Source organism: Crocodylus porosus, unplaced genomic scaffold, assembly GCF_001723895.1.
Source record: "Crocodylus porosus isolate Cpor-Errol unplaced genomic scaffold, CroPor_comp1, whole genome shotgun sequence".
Classification (NCBI taxonomy): Eukaryota; Metazoa; Chordata; order Crocodylia; family Crocodylidae; genus Crocodylus; species Crocodylus porosus.
In genome coordinates, this window is record NW_017728886.1 from 101,825,267 (window position 1) to 101,847,016 (window position 21,750).

Below are 21,750 nucleotides of genomic sequence, written 5' to 3' on the forward strand. Positions count from 1 at the left end.
CTAAAGTCACTTAAAACAGGAGTGTCCATGCGTTGAAGGGTGTTAAACTGTACTAAATAATCTCTAGGCATCTTAAAATTATGCCACTTTGGGTGAGGGTTATCTTTGAGCCTTTCTACCTAGCTTGAGCTAAGGTACTATGAGTCTGCTTCACAGAGATAAAGCAACCAATTTGCAGTCATCTAGCATCCTGCTCCTCTACCACTTTCTACCCTCCTAAGCTCTACTATTCAGGGTGTGATACTGGTCCCAAGCTAACACCTTCACCTGCCCACAGTGATTGTGACCCCAGCCCAGATGGCATCGTGCTGTCACATCTAAGGACCCAAAGAGAGCCATTTTAGTCCCCTGGGCCAGGGGCCAGGCCCACAGTCCTCCCTTCAGAGGGCTATGCCTTTATCTCACATTCAGGTGCCTAGCCAAGAGAATCTGGATGGGAGAGAGGTGGGTATGACTTCCCTCCTCAGCCTCCTGTGTTTTGGAGGAGAGGGGGAAAAGGGCTGCCTGGGCTGACATATGGCAAGAGCCTGGGAAAGCATGCTTCCCTTGGAGTCCATGATATCTCCGTGGCTAACCCCCAGCAGCTCTGCACTGGGAGTGGAGCCACCAGGTGGCAAGAGAATGCAGCCTAGTGAGCCATGCATCCCGGGCTCCTTGCTCTCATCTTGTTTAACACCCAGGACTCCATTCCCAGATGAGGGATACAGCTTTGGCTCTTGGCCACACCCCTGCTTGCCAGGCCCTCTAGTGTCATCTTTTGCAATTGGTGAACTAGAGTGAAATTAACATATTAGGTTAGAAGGCAGTCAGGCTAAATAACCTGTACAATTCAAGGATATGCATAAAATCTGAAGAATAAGAGTGACTGTCTATCTTACATAATTGATATCGTGGTAGTAGTATGGTCAGATTATATAATGTGAATAAAGGTATTCAGTGACGAGGTGAACTTAATCAGAATACTTTGGTTGCATCTTCTGTCAAACACTTAAAATACAGTACATAGTGCTTTATACACTGAATTTCCATAAACTCCAAAACAGATATATTAAAGGCACCACTTCCTGCCTCAGGAAGCACCCAAAAACATTCACCTATTTTCTTCTTTCCTGCTTCAATGACCAATAATCCAAAATTGCAACCCCAGACTATACCACAAAATGTTTCCTTCCACATCTATAAAACAAGCTAAACAAAATTGACAAGGATGATCACAGGCCCAAAGAGCAGCCCTCCATGTACCATAGGCCAAAAGTATTTTGAGTCACAATCACATATTTCAGTCATCCAGGGGGGTTGTGTGATTTATTTCCATTAATTGTATGAAAACTGTGACCAAGGGTGGTTTTGAAAATCTTAACCCAAAAGAGTTCACAGAAGCTTTTCAACATGTTTACCTCTAGTAGGATATTCATAATGGAGATCCTTATATCTCAGTAGCAAGGGAACTATTCTCAGACCTTCGTCAGATATTTGGAGTAGAGAACTTTTCTTCTTAAACTTCCTACTTTGTTTGAAAACTACCAGTATTTGACTTTATTCTTGCTGAATTATATCTTCTCTGATTAATTCTGCTGCTGAAGTGAAAAACATAAGAACCTAAAAGCACTAGCTATTATATTGTTCTGTATCTGCGTGCTATTCCTTCTGTGGAGAGGTCACAAAGAGCAGATACTATGAAGCTATGTAGCCTCTATAACAGCTCCATTTTATGACATAGATCAGGGCTGTCCAGCTTCCAAGCCTCTGGGAGCCACACCAGTGGGAACTGCATGTCATATAAGCTGCACCAAGAAAAATGTAGGCTGCTGGGCCATGTAGACACACCCCACCTTTGTGCTCCGCATGCCTGCACAGGCACCCTGCACACCATTGCACTGGGTGTCTCCCTACTGCTGCACCATGCAGATGTGATTCCTCCTCCTGCTGCAGCAATGTATGTATGCATGAGCACCCCCCCATAGCTGCACTGAGCAACCCCCACATTGCTGCCTTGCACGAGTGCAATCTCCACCACCTCCACGCAGCCCCAGTCCCCACCCTTGTATGGGACTCGGACTCACTCTCAGCTCCCTGCACCGTGCTGGATGGCCCTGCCAACTGGGGCGAGGACAGGAAGCATCAGCCAGAAGAGGGAGGTAGAGCCCAGAGGGTTGTAGCCAGAGGAATGAGGTCAATGGCAGCTGTGCAAGAGCCCAGGAGCTGTAACTTAACCCCTCACAGCTGCATAAGGACCGCAGGCTACCAGTTGGAGAGCCCAGACATAAATGAGGACAGCTGTAATTGGCTATATTTTTTACACATTAGTTATGATACATCTTGCAACTGGAGAATGTGCTGTCTTTGGATAAAGTTTGAATACCACTGCTGTAGTAGTAATTTAGTTATATATGGACCATGAGGACCAGTAATACCAAGGTAAAAAGCCAAGCTTCAAAAATTATTGTTGACTTCAGTGATACCTGAAGTGCAGTCTACATGTGAAATTTCTATAGGATTTAATGGCAGATCCATACATAGAAGAGCTGCCTTTTATGAGAATATCTTGAACTTCTGATATTTTTTTTACATGGAATATGGTATTTCATTGTGTGTGATTAAATCTGATTTTACCATTTTGGGGGGAGGGGGGAGATCAAAATAATTTGAATAATTTGTGATACCCTTATAAAAGGTCATAAAACATGATTCTGTCATTATGATCTGTGAGTATTTTTGTCATCACTTTTCTTTATGATTTCTTAAGTTATTTTATAAAACTTATGAAACTGCCACTAATTGGATGTAAATAGAAGACAAAGTCTCTAAACCAAATATAGAAAATTATTTTAAAAAATTGAATTGAAACACAATTGGAATATACAGGCATAACAAGTTGTCACATATAACAAGTTTTATCTAATTGCAATTTTATGATCTGTTATAAACTTGGGGGGGATGTTTTGTCACCATTCTGTGGATCCATCTGTGCATTCTGCAGTTTTACTTGGCAAATGCATTGCTCCTAGATACAGAAGTGCCAACTAATATCTCTCCTGATTTGATGAACCTGCTTACCATAGAAATGCATACTGTATTGGAAATCCTGCATGATACTGAGCTGCTGCTTAGGTTAATCAGATTTTAATTTCTGTTAAATACAGAAAATCCCTTCCCCAGTAGTATTTTTTAAACATTGGTGTTGCTTGTATAAATCATCCCAAAAATCAAAATTTTCTGAATTTTTTTATTCTAAAAATTGGATACTGACCTAAAAACAATAAGGGTAGAGGATGATAGTTAAGGTAACACCAACAGAAAGAAATATTTAATCACTCAGAATTTACCCAACTACAATGTTAGAAATGAAAGCAAATACTGTATATGACATTAAAAATGTTGCATCATTTTGTAACCGCTAATAACATCTGTAGATAACTAAATTCAGGATAAGAATGATTCAGTAGCGTTCTTTAGTATAGGGGTTTTCAACCTTTTTGCATCATTGTACCCCCCAGTGGACAGATGTGGAGTAGTGTACTCCTGGATGGGGAGGGGGTGCACTTGTGGAGTGGCAGCAGCTGCCACATGCAAGATTCCCTGTGTCCGGCCAGGGACATCCCTGCCCACCCGCACATAACCCCTAAGGCTGTCTCAAGTACCCCTAGTTGACAATCCCTGCTTTAGTATATTACTGTATCGGTAATATGTCTATTTCATGTTCATTGCAGAAAACTGTACAAAAGTATAATGTTTTGTAGGAGAAAGTCTTGTGTAAGTCATTAGAATATAAGCCTCCTTTTGTGACCATCCTTTTGATAATGACAATAGTAGTATTGTCATTATCAAATGGATGATAACAAAAAGGAGTGCATGTACATGCAAAGAAACTGAAAAATCCTACTGCCACTAGGAATGCTTATTTCTTCTGCTCTCACACCTTAATTGCCAGAATTCTTGACCAGGTAGAGCATCCAGTAAATACAGAAATGTGGTGGGGATTTTGTTTAGTTTCATGCAATTTCTTGCTAGTTTATGGAGAAATAGTTGTCTTTTTAGGGTCGACTCAAGTGACATGCTAAAAGAATTGAGTTCTGTCCTAAGAGGCCAAATAGGCTGGTTCATGACAACTTACTAAGCCAATTTTTTTTTTCCAGAGGCTGTCATCTCATGCTATAGAACTTTGACTTTCAATTAAAATAAAATCTTTAACTCTTCAGATTGAAAAGTCATTATTCAATATATGAGCTAGTTCAGTGATGCTTTTTTTAGCCTCCAGATAACCTGATATCAAAACTAATGCAAGAGGCAAGATTGTCTTGGGGTGATATCTTTAATTGGACCAGCTACATCTGATGAAGGATGTTTTGTATTTGAAAGCTTGTGTAACTTTATCCTAGTTATGCAGGTGGTTCAATAAAAAGTATCATCCTAAGGAATCCTTGCCTCTTACATATAACATCACTCTAACACTACTATACCAAAAGTAAAGAACTCTAATTTTCTGCAGATAAAATAACTCTTTATAATGGAATTTATGCCTTTGTAAGTCCAGAAAAAAAGTAGTTGTTGAAACAGAGAAGAATCTGGTAAGGTTCAGAGTGGCATGGGGGGGAGTAATATGAGTGAGTTTCCTCAATTATAGTAGTTTGGAGAAGTACAAAGATGAAAAAAGTACTTAAAAAACTAGATGTATTTCTGGCCTGTGGCAAGTGACATTAGCAAATTTTAAAGTAAGCATTTAGGAAACCAAATAGATGAGGTACCTTGCAACTTCACTTAAAAGGAGGAGACAGTATAAAGATTGTAAATAAGAATCAAAATTGTCAGGGTTTTATAGAGCCAACAGTACTGGGAAGCCCAAAGACGAAATCAGCTGTTGGCAGGTTTTTTATATTGGTCCAGGAACCTAAGCCGTTTATACAATCTGTTGCATTCACACTAGCCAAAGGAAGAAGCAGGGACATCTGGGTACATCCAGTGCTAAAACTTTGTTTACAGAGTAAATATCTCCTTAACTGTGGAAAGACTCTAAAACAGAAGATGTAGCATAACTTAGAAGGTGCAGCTCCTGGTGAGGAGAAGGAACAGACAAAAGCAGTGTTAATTCTGGTCCTGGGGTTACTTTGGTTTACCCACTGAGGCTTAAAATTGGGACAGAGATAACACCTCTGTTCAGTTTGTCCCACATTTTGCTTCTTTTTAACGCCACTTCATTACAGTTGGAAATTTTTGAAACAAAAGAGAAACAGCAAGTCATCTGCCACAGTAGTTATTTGCTGTGGCAGCAGTTCCTCAAAGGACTCAGTCTGCTTCTAGTGAATATAATAGAAATTTTGCCATGGACTTGAATGGAAGCACAATCAATCCTTTGCAAAGAATTGATGATTAAAAGAAACATACCTTCCAGATCACCAAGATGGAAAAAAAAATGGTGTGACAAACTTGTCTCACCTTTGCGGGCGGTGCGTGGGGGCAGAATTCCAGATCCTCTCCCATTGCTTTGCTATGTATGCTTTGGGGCTTTGACCAAATTTTGCTTATGGAGACACTCCTCTCCCCCAGCAAAGATCAGTATAACCAGTACTCTGACCACACCTTACTGCTTACTGGAGGAGAACCCCATTAACTCTTAGAGTTCCCTGGGTCTCCAAAAGAAAACAGGTCTGCTATTCCCATAGGAAGAGAATGCATCTTGTTGCCAGCTGCCCTAAAATCACACATCACTAGACAAACTGTAAGGTAAAAGGACAAAGCAGGATTATTGTGTAATACAGAAAGACAAACGAAAAGGGTTGTTAGGCTGGAAAGAAACTTACAAATAACCGAAATGCCTCCTTGCTAACTTCTAACCTGAAGCAACTTCCTGGTGTTTGCTATATTTCCAGCAGCCAGCAATCCTGCTAACCTCTTAGGTGGCCCACTCCCCGCTCCCAGGGCCTCCCTGACCAAGTTCTCTTTACCCCTCAAATTTGGAATTACTTCTATGCTTTCCTCCATAAAACCTTTCTGTCAAATCCAATCCTTGTTATTTCCTCATCTGTATTCTGCATTTTATTTCTTGGGGTCCATATTTACCTAGGCCAGTGGTGTCTGAATCATCCAGCCCCATGGTCCAGATGAATAGTTCAAGGGCAGTCTGCAGGTTGATTTATTGTGTCTGTGAGAAAAAGAACATAGGAAATAATTTTGCATGTGAACTATAGTTGAAACTGAAGTTCCTTCCTGTTCCCTATCTTCCTCTCTTACATTTAAGGGAATAGTACACAAATGGGTTAATAGACAGAACAGCTCCTTCTCCAACTGTGAATAATTGACTAGCAGTAGCTGGGCTAAAAGGCTAACATTTAGAAAAGATGAGGCTATTGCAAGGAAGTGTCCTGGCAGAAATCTGGCAAGAAGCTGACTAGGAAACAGACCCAGAAAACTTGGAGTAGAGGCAGGGATCTTTCTTTTTTCCCACTGTGACAGAACACCCTTTTGGGTGTCTGTTACTTTAAGTGCTGGAGCAGGGAGCTGCCAGGTGGCAAATGAGGGCAGCCATTTTGGGAAGGTCTGTTATAAGTGCAGAGCAGTTTGTGTTTACTGGTGCTGGGAGTAACATTGCTTGGCAGAGCTCCTGCTCCAGGAATATCTCAGAGCTATGGCTATGGCTATGGCTATGGCTACGGGGAAGGAGGAGGCCTCAATGGTCCTGGGCATGACTGAAAACTGCACCCTGCCAGGATAGAGAGGCCTGGTAGGCCTGCCTGTGGTGGAGCAGGACCACCTAAATGCCAGGACTGAGAACTTACCCAGTGTAAGGTGGATTGGGGTGCCAGAACCCTGTCCCCACCTTTGGGTGGGTTACTAGGAGAGTTAAATGGGGCCAGGCATGCAGAGTACCTGTACCTGAGCCCTAGGGGTGTTGGACTCCAGAGTGTGGGCCAGACGCACTGAACGTGCAGCACCTAAGTTCTAGGGGTGTAAGATCCCAGCCCTGGAAGAGAGCAGAGTGAAGGTCAGGCATGCTTAAGGAAAAGAAGCACTTGTACCTGTCAGGGTGAAAGACTCCATCCCCAGAGTGTAGGGGGTGTAGTGGTCCGGTGAGGTGTCAGGGGTGAAGTAGGCCCATAGTTGAGCATTTGCTTAGGCCCATTTGGGTGAGGGTCATTGAAGAGGCCAAAAGACCATGCCAGGGCTAAACAAAGGGTGGAGAGAAAAGCCTGGGTAGGGTGGAGTGAGTGTGGCCTGGGTAAGCAGTATGCAAAAGACTGGGTGAGAGCCGGTGGAGTGCAAGAGGCCCCAGTGAGAGGGGGGTGGTGTGTTTGTATGATAAAGATACAACTGTGTGCCCAGTTCGGCTTGGCCTTGAGCTGGAGTATCATCAGAGTGTGACATCTCTGAGGCATGGGACACGTGTAAGGGAAGGTTGGAGAGCCACTGTAATTAAAGCACCCACAGCATCTCATGTCTCTGTCCCTGCACTTCAAAATGGCAGTAGGGGTGCTTTACCTAAAGCTTGCTGGACTAGCTTTAGTTAAAGCTTCCCTGCCACCATTTTGAAGCACGGGGACATTAATACATGAGACACAGAGGCTGGCTGGAGCATGTTAATTAACACGTGCTAATTAACACGTGCAATTACAGCACATTAGAGCAGCCTTCCTGCACCTGTTCAGGCACCCAATGGCACCATTTTTGTAAGTAGTATGGATCTGACATAAGACTCTAGGCATAGTAGCTCTGGCATGCCTTTGCACTTAGCTTTAAAAACATAAGATCACATGCAGAGTAGAGCCTGTGACCCCAGGGCAGGGCAGGGCAGAGCCTGAGGGAATCACAAAGAGGTCCACCTTGGAATGGTGATGACGTGGTGGGAAACAGAGTACTGAGGGATCCTAGTGGACTGGCCAAGTCCATATCATGCTTTGGTGGGAAGAACAAATCTAATCTAAAAGGCTTCAGAGTGAACACTTCAGAGTTGGTCCTGTCCTGTCCTGGGTCATTTTTGTTACAGTTCAGGCCAATTTGTAAAGCAATAGTGCTGTGTGTCATCTGTCCCTTCACTTTTTGTAGCACTTTAAAGCATATTACATCTGTCCACACTCCTTAAGTAGTGAGAGAAGCTCCTCACACCAGTTTCATAGATTTGTAGATTCATAGACATAGGTCCAGCCCCCTGCCCAAGGGGCAGGAAGTCAGCAAGGGTAGAAGGATCCCAGCAAGATAAGCATCCAAATATTTATTAAAAGTGTCCAGAGCAGGTGCTTGCACCACCTCTGGGGGGAAGTCTATTCTGGGCTTTCGGGGCACGGACAATAAAAAAGTTTTTTCTTATGTCCAGCCTAAAACAGTTTTGCAGGAGCTCATGACCATCGGACCTTGTCATCCCTTGGGGTGTTCTGTTGAACAGACATTCCCCCCAGATGCATACCCCTTACGTACTTATAGGCTGCCACCAAATCACTCCTGAGCCTGTGCTTCTCCAGGCTGAAGAGTTGTATGGCTCGCAGCCTCTCTTCATAAGGTTGGTTCTGTTGCCCTCTGATCATACATGTGGCTCTCCTCTGGACTCTTTCAAGCTTCTCCCTGTCCTTCCTGAATTGTGGAGCCCAGAATTGGATGCAGTACTCCAGCTGCAGTCTCACCAAGGCCGAGTACAATGGGAGGATGACATCCTGGGTCTTGCTCGAGATCCATCAGTTTCTTTAATTTTACTTAATTATTTATTTCATTTTGGGGCGGGGCAGAGGGAAGGCTTACATTTTTACCCTTTTGAGTGGCAGTGAAAACTTCTAATCAGCCAAATATAAACCAGTGCAGTTTTGGGTTTTGGGGGGAATCTGGTGACCACTAGAAAAAACTGCTCTGAGAGGTGTGAACTGCCCAGTCATTTCACTGGGAGGTTAGCAAACAAGCCAGGAAGGACACTTCTAAATGTCAGTCTTCTTAACTATTTCTCTTTTGATTATATTATCATAAGTTGCATTTCCCTGTTGATGTTGGAGGTCAAGCCAGGTATTAGAGTGGGGCTTGGTGATATAACTACTTACTGTGTGATTATGGAGAATGAGTCATTCAACACCCACTGCATCCAAGACTTTAAATCTCCTTCTTAATAGGAGAAGGAAAAGATACATACCTTACCCAGTAGCAAAGCCAGAACCTATGCCTAGTTGGATAAAAGTACAAACCAATTTTTTATGCATTTTTGGGTGCCAGAAGTCCCAACTGGCTCCTGTTCAGCTGTTGAAACTCTCATCTTCCCTGCAACTTCTGGGATGTATACATGGATTCCCAGCATAAAATTGCCTAGCACATTCAAACTGGAAATCCTGACAGTGCACCATGAGCTGAGTTTAATCTTAAGTAACAAACAGCAAGGAAAGATGGACTGAGGAAGAGTGGCAGGGGAACAGTTCTGAAATTCCTACCTCATAAGTCAAGGGTCTGCTGTATAACTGAAGCCTAACATGGCATATAAGACAATGGGACATTTAGCCATGTTAGTGTGAAGTCAAGTAAAAGACAGAGTAGATTTTTCTTTCTGTAGACTAACCAAAACATATATATCACACAGACTTTCATGAGCAATAACTCATTTCAGGCTCCAGAAGCTTGTGAGAGGTTGTGTACACACACACACACACACACACACACACACACACACACACACACACACACACACACACACACACACACACACACACACACACACACACACACTTTGGTTAGTCTTTAATGTGCAGATCTACCTGCTTTCTATATAAGACAGTGAGCCAATGAGGGCATTGTCATCCTGCCCCACTTACTATTTATTGTATCTAGTTATATCAGAGATTTTGACAAAAAAGAACCCTTTCCAGGAGAAATCTGCTCCCTTCTTTCCCAACTCACCAGTTCCTATGTCAGTTTAATATTAATTAGCATATTGCTGGAGTTACAGTTTTTTTGAGTTGACCTGCTAGGCAACATATAGATGACAACTCAGAGTAATAAGGTTCAGGCCATTCTGGGCTGATTGTACATTCCCTGTCACATTGGACTGAATAGGGGGTACTAATAGTAGGCTGTTGGCTTCTTTTTGAAGAAAGGAAAATGACTATTCTGTGAATAGTAATGTCTAATTTATCAGATTAAATAGCAGAGTAATGGCAGTGAGATCTATACTGTACATGAGACAGACACCCACACATTATCTGTTTGTGCAATGCCAATTTTATTATTCAAAACCAGCCACTTTTATCAATGCTGGAGGGAATACTGAAGTACCTTAGACTGCCAAGAGTGCAGTTTGTAGATCAATTAGCAGCTTTTCAGGCATCCAGGTTCAATCAGTTGTTCTGCAGTGCATACATAATAAGATAGTGGTGATAAACAAGGTTAATGCTTCTCCCTAACATTTTAGTATAAATCACAGGAACTCATCCTAGCATACTGCATAACTAACCTGTCATATACCATGATGTCAGCTAATGTGTCAACTGTCTGTAAACCATGTTACAGCACTGTAAGCAAGTTAAAGTATCAGAGGGCTCCATGAACCAACATTTACAACCTGGCTAGTTCTGTAGGAAATTGCCACTACCGGTATATTTTATATGCACAACATTTGAGGAGCTGGTCTGATCCAGGGACAGCAGTAGCAAATGAGTCCCACTCTGCCCCCTGATCTGTTTCCCCTTGTGTGTTCTGTGCCTGCCCAGGAACAGGTAAGGGTGGGGAAACCCACCCCACTGCTGTCACTACCACTGCCTTTAGCTGAGCCTGACTTCCTGCACAGCCCTGCTGGGGTGGGGCAGGATTGGCTCTGGAGTTCCCCTAACTCCCAGGTCAGCTAGGGGTAGTGGTAGCTGTGGAAGAAATAGGAAAAGGGAGGGGAGGGGATGGCATGTGCTGCTGAGTGCTAAAAGGAAAGGGCAAGTCTCCCTGAAGTAATTCTCCAGTTAATTTTCTACTGCATCCTCATCAGGTTTTTAGCATAATTTTCACCTTAAAGCCTTGTGAAAGTCTTTGTTTTCTCAGATTCCTGTGTTTTGGGGGGTTTTTTGCTGTTGGCTCAGTCGGTTCAGCTGGTTCATCCACAGCATTCAGATCTGTCTCACTTTCCTAGGATGCAAGTTGCATAAACTTTGATCAGTTGCATAAGTTCTGGGAAGCATGGAAGAAATTAAGTATGGAAAGTCATGTGGTATTGGATATGATATTAGAATTTGCACAAAACAAATAGATCATGATAATAAGTTGGGCAAACACAGACTTCTTAAGGTGACAAATGTAGGTTATAAATACATTTGTTAACATTTGTGTAGAAAACAGAACCATATTAAATATGGCTAGAAGGGAACTTGAGAATCACCCAGTCTGTCTCTCTTCCTGAAGTGATCAGCTATACCTGAACTAGCCTTGATAGAAGCTTGTCTAGCCTGATCTTAAAAACTTCCAGTGATGGAGATTCCACACTACCCTATTCTAATAATAATGCAAACGTAAGTTAAGAAGAAAATATAGGATGTTTCATTGATTCCCACATTTTCTAAGTATGTGGAATTTCTAAGTGTTACCTAATCCCATATTATTTCCTAAATTTATGTGGATAGTAGTTATATTGGAGTTAGAACTAACATTTCTTAGCATGTTTAAATTTTCCTGTACTAGGTTTCATCAGCAAATATTTCACAGAAGAACCTTTAAACAAGGAAACTTCATATTTTTTAAGTAAAATGAAAAAGCATAGTAGGAGTGAGGTGGCCCCTTGAGCCATCAAGTCCTCTCCCTTATGTTTTCAGGCAATCATTAATCAAAGGAATCTCCAAAATTCCCACTTCACAGCTTCACCCAAAACTACAAGGAACAAACACCAAGAACACCTTATAACCTACCATTGGGGGAAAAACAAGGAAGATGAGTGTACTGTCACTACAGTGGTAGGAAATTTGATAGTTATACTCTCAGAAAAAACACACGGTTTAATTCTGGCCATGGTTTCTCATATTTTAGACCTTAAATTACAGTAGATCAATTAAAGCTTGTTTTTAAATCAATTAAACTAAATTAGTGAAAACCTCTGTTAAATGGATTTAAAACTCACTTATATTAGTCTATCTTAATTCAGTTACCACTCAAATTCAGCTGTTCATTTTTATCAAGCTAAGATGTTTCAATGTGGCACGCACCTGTTCGTCCCGTGAGCAGGGCTAAAAATAAAATTATGAAAATCGTGTGATGTTGAGCTCTTGTTAAGTCTGTCACATTTCTGTGAAGATCCATGCTTTAGATTTGGCATTTACTATTGGTGTTAATTACAGGAAACGAGAAGAAGAAAATAAGAGAAAAGAAGCCAGCCTGCAGAAGGGAATGCATAACCTCCAGCTCAATTGTGTACAGCAACAGCTTGCAAATAGAGAGAAGAGTTATACTAGTGCACAGCTAGTTAGTAAACCAGCTGATGTGCATAGTAAAAGACCTTTCTCCTGCAGCATGTCTCAAGACCAAGCAGGGAGAAGCAACAGAGGTTCACCTACAGGTTCTCAGAACAAAGCATCATCAAAGGAGAAATGCCCAACTGCAGAGCTTCTGGGTGAGGATTGCACATTCAAGAAAGGTTTGTAATTGCTTGATTGGCCAGATTAACTATGCACTGATTTTCAGAGATGGATTGTAACTGCTTCCATCATGGGAGAAAGTATATTGTGCTGCATTTTTGTTCTTTTATTATATAAATCACTTATATAGGATATCAATATGTACTTTTGGATAGGAATCATATTTTAGCATGCAAGTTCAATCATTTTGCATGGTCATTGTTACAGACATTTATATTGTATGTAAAACTCGTTATCCAAAATATTTCAAACGGATTATGGCTTCTGGTGCTTTTTGGTTTAAGTATTCTGCTTGGAATCATGATACTTTACCTTCATAGACATGGCCAGATTATGAAAAGTGAAAGCCTACAGCACACAGAGGGAGTATGCAGAGAGCCTTCTTTTCTGTAACAACTCCTCCCCCACCTCCAACTTCCCTCAAAGCCATACCTGTGATTTTCCCCCACTCCATCGATATGATTGTCACCTTTAGGAGCTGTAGGGCAGAGCATTGTTTGTATGCCTCTGTGGGCAAGGAATATGTTTTTCCTCTTTCTTTGTGTAGGGAAGTGCAAGGGGACAAGGATCTTCCCGGCTCCACCTACACCTGCGTGGAACAATCTGTCTGTCAGAGGCATTCAGATGAAGTATTCTAAGTGTTTTCAGTAGTTGAGGCCATCAGTATGTGTGCAACATAAAATGACTTATCTAACCTCTTCCTGTTACTTACCTTCCTGCAATGTTATCACTTTTTATCTATCTGTGTGCAAACTACAGCATCTTATGCACTCACTTGCTGATTTCCTCCTATTCTAGTTTTGTGACATATACATTGTAGCATCATTTAAGTCACTTCTGAATGTAACTACTCATGCTTATAGTAAGTCAAAACCAGAAATCCAGTTTTCAAAACATGTCTAGTAAAACACATCTCTGGACACTAGAAGTAAAAATTAGATTAAGAAATAATTAATTAAAAGACGGTCACTCTTAAAAGCATCTTCCTTTATACAAAGAAACGATTTACCCAGGAGGTACTCAGAGCCAAAACATATGAACCTGAAATTGTTTGCCGTAAATTCCCAGTGTATGTTTAGCAATCCAAAAACCAGTTGATAAAAACACTAGAAGTAAGCGCTACAGGTTATAACCGTATTGGTCTAAAGACAAACAGACAAGGTTTTTTTCTTCAGCATCCCGAATTCAGTCATCTTATGGTCACTGCTGCCCAAGTTACCATCCACTAGTACATTCCCTACCAATTCCTCCCTATTTGTGAACAGCAGGTCAAGAAGAGCATGACCTCTAGTTGGCCTCTTCAACACTTGCACCAGAAAGTTGTGACCAGCACTCTCCAAAAACTTCCTGGATTTTTTATGCACTGCTGTATTGCCCTCCCAGCAGGTATCAGGGTGATTGAAGTCCCCCATGAGAACTGTGACTGGGAAACTTGCACTAGCTGTTTGAAGAAACTCTTATCCACCACATCCTCCTGGTCTGGTGATCACCCCTGTTGCTCACCACATCGCCTTTGTTGCTCTCCTCTCTGCCCAGAGACTTTCAACAGACCTATTTCCAATTTCATACTGGAGCACTGAACAATCATATGGCTCTTTCACATATAGTGCAACTCTTCCTCCTCTGCTCCGTGCCTGTCTTTCCTGAACAGTTTATAATATCCATGACAGTGCTCCAGGTAAGCAAAATATTCCAACAAGTCTCCGTTGTTCACAGTCTCCCATTACCCCTTTAGAAGACTGTTCCATGTCACTTTCCTGAGCCTTATCAAAATCATGCCACAGCCCCCACCATTTCCCAGAACAAATGTCTTGGTTTTACTTTCAGAAAATCTCACCATTCTAATCCTGACTTTCTGCAATGAATATAACATTAATTCTCTGACAGCTGGCTAGACTTTCTGCCTTATACTCTGTTTCTTATAAGGCCAAATATCAAGGAAGAGTCCAGGTCAAATTCTGTTTCTTCTTGTGTCTATGAGTGACAGTTCTCTAATTGTCTACCTAGCCATTTTTATTCCCACCTTACCCTTTGAATGCATAAACAGATTACATGCATATGAAGCTATGTATGTAAGTTCCAGAGAAGTGAACAGGATTTGGCCTTAAGTGAGTATCAGGTTCTTGCATCCCAATGAAAAGCCATCTGCCATGTATAAAAGATTCCAAATCAAATACCTCAGTGGTTGTCAACTGGAGGTGTGCTTACTCCTAGGGGTACTTAAAAAGGTCGTAGGGGATACGCAGACCTAATGTGGCCAATAAATGCCACCTGTGTGCATGCAGCTGCAGCACAGCACACAGGCAGCCAGGAGAGCAGCTGGGTCTGGCTGATACGTGCATTGTGAGGGAAGGGGCCAGGGAAAGGAGAGGTGTGCAAATTGAGGCCTCACTTGTGGGGGAGGGAGTGGGGATGGGGCAGAGGAGGCTTCTGCTGTACGCATCCAGGGAGGGCGTGGGGGGCATGTACCCCTGGATCTGCACATGGGACAGAACAGCCTACTGCTGTGGGCTGGGGCTGGGCTGCACTGGGCTCTTCCCAGTGGGGGCTGGGCCAGGCAGTGCTCGGGGTGCACGGTAGCAGCACTGGGAGGGGGCTACAGGTGGGGCTACAGCCTCCCAGTTCCCTCTTCCAGCACCACTGCCGCTGGCCCCAAGCACAGCTTGGCCCAGCCCCCCACCAGGAATAGCCTGGCACTAGCACCAGCCCCAGCCCACAGCCCCAGGGGCAGGAAGTCAGCCAGGGTCAAAGGATCCCAGCAAGATAAGCATCCAAAAGTTTCTTAAAAGAGTCCAGGGTAGGTGCTTGCACCACCTCTGGAGGGAGTCTATTCCAGGCCTTGGGGGAACCAGAACCAGATCCTAATGCACACCCATTATGTACTTATAGGCTGCCACCAGGTCACCCCTGAGCCTGAGCTTTTCCAGGCAGAAGAGTCCCATGGCTCTCAGATTCTCATCAGACCTATTCTTATGCTCATGATCAGCGGGCAAGGCTCACCTCTGGACTCTCTTCTTCACATCCTTCTTGAATTGTTCAGCCCAGAACTGGATTCAGTACTCCAGCTGCGGCCTCACTAAGGTTGAGTACAGCAGGAAGATGACATCCTGAGATTTACTTGAGAAACATCTATTGATGCAAGCCAGAGTTTTGTTTGCTTTACCAGCTGTGACATTGCATTGGTGGCTCATGTTCAGTTATGACCACTAAGTCTCTTTTAGCTGTGGTGGTAGCAAGCATAGCACTGCCAAGCCTACAAGCATGCTACGGGTTTTTTTTCTCACAAGGTGGAGTACCTTGCACTTTTCCATATTGAAGGTTATCAGGTTTATATCTGCCCACATTCTAAGCCTATCCAGGTCAGCCTGGATCACTAGCCTATCCTCAGGTGTGGACACTCTGTCCCAAAGTTTAGTGTCATCAGCAAACTTGGCCACTCCTCTTCTGATACTGGTGTGCACATCATTAATAAAGACATAAAAGAGAAAAGATCCAAGGACGCAGCCTTGGGGGACCCCAGTGGTCACAGAGCACCATGATGATTCACTTCCGTCGACTCCCACTCTCTGGGTCTGACATTGGAGCCAATTCCCTAGGCATCGGACTGTAATGTAGCCACAGCCACAGTTGGCCAATTTTTCTATGAGAAGGTCATGGGACATCCGATCAAAGGCTTTTTTGAAGTCCAGGTATATAATGTCAATCTCTTCTCCCTTGTCCAAGTGATATGTCACCTGATCATAGAAAGAGATGAGATTGGTCAGGCAAGACCTATGTACAACACACCCATGCTGGCTGTCCCTCAGGATGTTGCCATCAGCCAGGTTGTCAAGAAGAGTCTCTTTGATCATTTTTTCTAGAATCTTTCCAGGGATTGAGGTCAAGCTGATTGGCCTGTGGTTCCCCGGATCTACTTTCCTCTCTTTCTTGAAGATGGGCACCACTTTAGCCTTCTTCCAGTCTTCAGATACTTCACCTGAGTGCCATGAGTTTTCAAATATCTTTACCAGTGGCTGGGCTATGATGCCTGCCAGCTCCTTAAGTACTCAGAGGTGCAGTCTGTTAGGACCAGCTGACTTGAAGGGGTCCAGTCTCTCAAGTGTTCCTTTATAAGGTCTGCACCGATGCTCAGTATAAATTCACCCTCACCCTGGCTGTCCCGCATCACGCTAGGCAAGGTGGTCCCTTTCAGCTGATTGAAAAATTGATGCAAAGTACACATTAAGCAGGTTGGCTTTTTCCTGGGTGTCGGTTGTCAGTTATCTCATTTGGTTTAGCAGGGGTTTCAATGTTACCCTTGCTTTTGTTCTGACTCTCCACATATCTGAAAGGACTTTTTATTGTCCTTGGTATGTGTAGCCAGTTGGAGTTTGTTTGCAGCCTTGGCTTTCCTGGTTTGCTCCCTACAGATACGGACAAGTGTAGAATACTCATTAGATTTCATAGACATTAGGGCTGGAAGGGACCTCGGAATATCATCGAGTCCAGCCCTCCACCCGAAGGCCAGGAAGTCAGCTGGGGTCATAGGATCTCAGCAAGATAAGCATCCAATTTACTCTTGAAGGTGTTCGATGTAGATGCTTGAACCACCTCTGATGGCAGGCTGTTCCAGGCCTTGGGGGCTCAGACAGTGAAGAAATTCTTCCTTATGTCCAGCTTGAAATGGTCTTGCAGTAGTTTATAACGTTCAACCTTGCCATCCCTTGGGGTGCTCTGATGAACAAACGTTCCCAGATACTGGTGGTCACCCCTGATAAACTTATAGGTGACCATCAGATTACCTCTGAGCCTGCGCTTTTCCAGGCCAAAGAGCCCCAAAGCGCTCAGCCTATCGACATAAGGTCTGTTTTCCTGCCCTCTGATCATGCATGTGTCTCTCCTCTGGACTCTCTCAAGCTTCTCCACATCCTTTTTGAATTGTGGGGCCCAAAACTGGATGCAGTACTTCAGCTGTGGCCTCACCAAGGCCAAGTACAAGGGGAGAATGACGTCCCGGGATTTGCTTGAGACTAGCCACAGCATTGCATTGAAGGCTCATGTTCATCTTGTGGTCAATGATGACCCCCAAATCCTTTCTTCCATAGTGCTAGCCAGCACAGCACTGCCAAGCCTATAAGGATGCTGCAGGTCTTTCCTCCCAAGGTGGAGAACCTTGCATTTTTCAGTGTTAAACATCATCAGGTTCTCGTCTGCCCATTTGCTGAGCCTGTCCAGGTCAGCCTGGATCGCTCTCCTGTCCTCAGGTGTGGATGCTTTGCCAATTTCCCAGCCATCAGATCGTGGTGGACCCAAGGCCACAATTGGCCAGTTTCACCAAAAGGTGATCATGGGATACCAGATTGAAGGCTTTTTTGAAGTCAGGATATATGACATCAATCTCTTCTCCCTTGTTCACGTGATAGGTCACATGGTCGTAAAAGGAAATGAGGTTGGTCAAGCAAGACCTACCCACAAGAAACCCGTGCTGGCTATTCCTCAGGATGATGGCATTGGCCAGTCCATTAAGGATGGCCTCTTTTTAATAAACTTTTCTAAGACCTTTGCCAGGATAGAAGTCAGGCTGATGGGCCTATAGTTAGCAGGATCCACTTTCCTCCCTTTCTTGAGGATAGGCACCACATTGGCTTCCTTCCAGTCTTTGGACACTATACCAGAGCACCAGGAGTTTTCAAAGATCCATGCCAGAGGCTGGGCTATGATGCTCACCAGCTCCTTGAGTATCCTGGGGTGTAGATTGTCCGGGCCAGCTGACTTGAAGGTATCCAGCCTCTCAAGGTGTTCCTTCACGAGGTCAGCATTGATGGAGGGCAAGGGATCTCCCTCACCTAGACCCCTCTGCCCTGTAGTAGGCATGGGCATCCCATGGGACTGATGAAAGACCAACACAAAGTACCCTTTTAATAGGCTGTTTTTTCCTGGGCATCAGTTGTCCCATCTGGTTCAGCAGGGGTCCAGTGTTGTCCTTGCTTTTCCTCTGGCTATCCACATATCTGAAAAAGGACTTTTTTAATTGTCTTTGATGCTCGAAACTAGCTGGAGTTCAGTTGCAGCCTTGGCTTTCCTGGTTTGCTCCCTGCAGGACCGGACCAGTGCTGAATATTCCTCCTTGGAGGTGAATCCCATCCTCCATCCTTTGTAGGCCGTTCTTTTTAGCCTCAGTGTTGCTGACTGAGTCACCAGCTTTACGGCAGATGGTGAAGGTGATCAGCTCGTGGTCGCTGTCACCCAGCTTCCCATTGATCACTAGATCGCCAATTAGGTCATCCCCAGTAGCCAGTACCAGGTCAAGCAGCGCTTTACCTCTCGAGGTAAGACTAACTGGCCTATAGTTCCCCGGGTCCTCCTTCCTCCCTTTTCTGAAGATGGGAAACACACTGGCCCTCTTCCAGTCCTCTGGCACCACACCAGAGCACCACAAGTGCTCATAAAGCCGTGCCAGGGGTCCCGCAATGACCTCAGCTTATTCCCTCAGCACTCTGGGGTGGAGATCGTCCGGACCAGCTAATTTAAATACATCCAGTCCCTCCAGAAGTTCCCTGACTAGATCCTCCCTGGCCCTTGGCCTAGGTGTGCCTCCCCTGGGTCCTGAAGGGGCCCGGTGGGCGGGGGCTGATCTGGTCCCACCTCAGGAAAATGAAGGCAAAGAAGTCATTAAATAGGTTAGCTTTGTCATCTGGTGTGACAACCAAATTTCCTAATGTGTCTTGCAGGGGCCTCATGTTACCCAGTACCTTCGTTTTGCGCCCTATGTATTTAAAAAAGGACATCTTGTTGTCCTTGATCTGGGAAGCTAGTCCCAGTTCCATCTCCGCCTTGGCCTTCCTGACTGCCCTCCCTGCATCCCCGAGCAACTGCAGTATAATCCTCCCTGGTGATGGCCCCTCCCTTCTATTGGGTGTACGTCTCCCTTTTAGCTAGAAGACATTCCCAGATGCTTTTGGTGAGCCATGGGGGCTTTTGTGCCCTCCTGCTCCCTTTGATCCATGTTGGGATTACCTTCCTTTGGGGTTGGAGGATTGTCTTCTTAAGGAGCCACCACTTTTCTTGGACACCCGGCTCCCCTCCCCTCTGGGACCTCAGTGCTTCCCTGACTATTCTTCTTAGCTCATTGAAGTCCACCCTCTTGAAATCCTAAGACTGCTGCCTTGCTGCAGGCCTTTGCCAACTTGCGTTGGATGGTGAATTCCAGCAGGCAATGATCACTGTCACCCATGTGGTTGAGCACCCACAGCCCCCTCACTAGGTCATCACCCATGGCCAGCACCAGGTCCAACAAGTTGTCTCCCCTGGTGGGGCTGTACACCTCCTGGGTTAGACGGAGGTCCTACATTTGGGCTAGGAACCTATGTGAGCAGTCAGACCTGGCTGACTGCTCTTCCCAATAGATGTCTGGAAAGTTCAGGTCCCCCATGATGACCATGTCCTTTGACCTAACTACCTCCGTGAGCTAACTTAAGAACTCCTGGTCTAGCTCTTCCCCTTGGTTGGGTGGTCTGTAGTAGACCCCCACCGTTAAGTCTCTTTCCCCTCGACTGCCTTGTATTCTAACCTAGAGCACTTCCATGTGCCGGTCCTCTGACTCTGTGCTACCTGACGAGGATGTGTATTCCTCCTCAATGTAAAGCGCCACACTCCTGCCTTCCCCCCCGTCCTGTCCCTCTTGTATAGCCTATAGCCCTTGATATTCACCGCCCAGTCATGCGCTGGGTCCCACCACGTTTCAGTGAGCCCCACTATGTCTGGGTTGGTGTCAGCTAGCAGGAGGGTAAGTTCCTCCTGCTTGTTTCCCATACTATGAGTGTTTGTGTAGAGGCATTTGAGGCCTCCTGTGGATGTGTGCACTGGCCCCCTAATCACAGCATTGCCCTGGCCCCTGTTGCGTACCTGTGTATATGTTCCGCTTGTCGGTCTAGGCTGGGCTGTACTTGTGAGTGCTGCATGGTTTAGCAGTCCAAGGCTTCTTCCTCCCTCATCTTCCCCTTCTCCCAATGAGCCTAGTTTAAAGCCCGCCGGAGGAGATCCGCCAACCTAGAAGAGAACGCACGCTTACCTTTAGGGGAAAGGTGGAGCCCATCGCACCCGAGCATGTCTCTCGTCATGATGTGTGAGTCGTTGTCAAGCAAGCCAAAGCCTGCCTCAAGACACCATTCCTGAAGCTGCCAGTTGGTCTCTGTGATGCACGTCTCATGCCATCTACCACGTCCGCACACTGGTAGAACAGAAGAGAATACCACCTGTGCACCTATCTCCTTCACCACACCCCCCAGAGCGTGGTAGTCCACCATCAGGTGATCAGGCCTTCTCCTGGCCACATCATTAGTACCTACATGGATTAGGACCGTGGGATAGTAATCGGTGGGCTGGATCACGGCCTGGATCATCCCTGTCATGTCGTGAATCTTTGCTTCGGGTAGGCAGTAGACCTCATGTGTGGAGGGATCCTGGCAACAGATGGGGCTCTCTGTACCTCTCAGGATGGAGTCGCCTATGAAGATCACTCGACGCTTTCTTCTCTAGGACTGCTTAGCTCCTTCAGCCTGTTCAGAGCGTGGAGAGTGTAGAGTTGCCTCCTCTCCAGTTACCTCCTCTCCCTCCTTCTCCAGAGTTGCCAGGGCCTCGTACCTGTTCTGCAGCTGGACTGGAGGAACTGGTACTGCTGTGTTACGAGCAGCCCTGGTTCTGGAGGTGACCATCTGACACTCTGCAGTGGAGGGCACTTCCCAAGGTGTTTCTTCCTTAGGTGTGTGGCCCTGCAGGGAAAAGAAATAGCCGTCAATTTCTTCCTCCACCTCTCCAATTCCCCTCAGCCTGCTAACCTCCTCCTGGAGCTCCCTCACTGTGCCTCCAGGGCCCTAAGGCAGGCGCCTGCAGGACAGGTATGGGGGTCCCCAATCCCTGCCCCCCCCAGGCCTTGCTGGGCAATCCCTGCAAGCCAGGGGGTGGGGGGACACAAGCTTCCCCATGGGCTCTGTCTGTGTGGAGGCCTCAGACAAGCCCTGGGTAGGCTGCTCCCCCCGGGCAGGGACCCTGGCAGCACCCCACGTCAACACCATCATAGGAGTTGCTGCTTGTTTTTAGCTTATTGCAGTTCCTCCGCTCTGCCCTAGTAGGAGCCTCCCTGCTGGCCCTTCCTGCTCACCCGCCAGCGCAAACGCCGATGCATACACTGGTGCGCTCTGTTCAT

At 45.2% G+C, this 21,750-nt stretch overlaps 1 protein-coding gene across 3 annotated transcripts in view; it reads left to right on the forward strand.

Moving 5' to 3' along the window:
* INVS (inversin) overlaps window positions 1–21,750 on the forward strand; it is a 220,282-nt gene that overhangs the window by 159,756 nt on the left and 38,776 nt on the right. For 2 of the 3 annotated variants that reach the window (XM_019539887.1, XM_019539867.1), the window contains one exon: window positions 12,270–12,565. In XM_019539887.1, the coding sequence (XP_019395432.1) occupies window positions 12,270–12,565 (296 nt within the window). The remainder of the gene's footprint in view (window positions 1–12,269; window positions 12,566–21,750) is intronic. The other variant, XM_019539876.1, reaches the window with a different exon arrangement.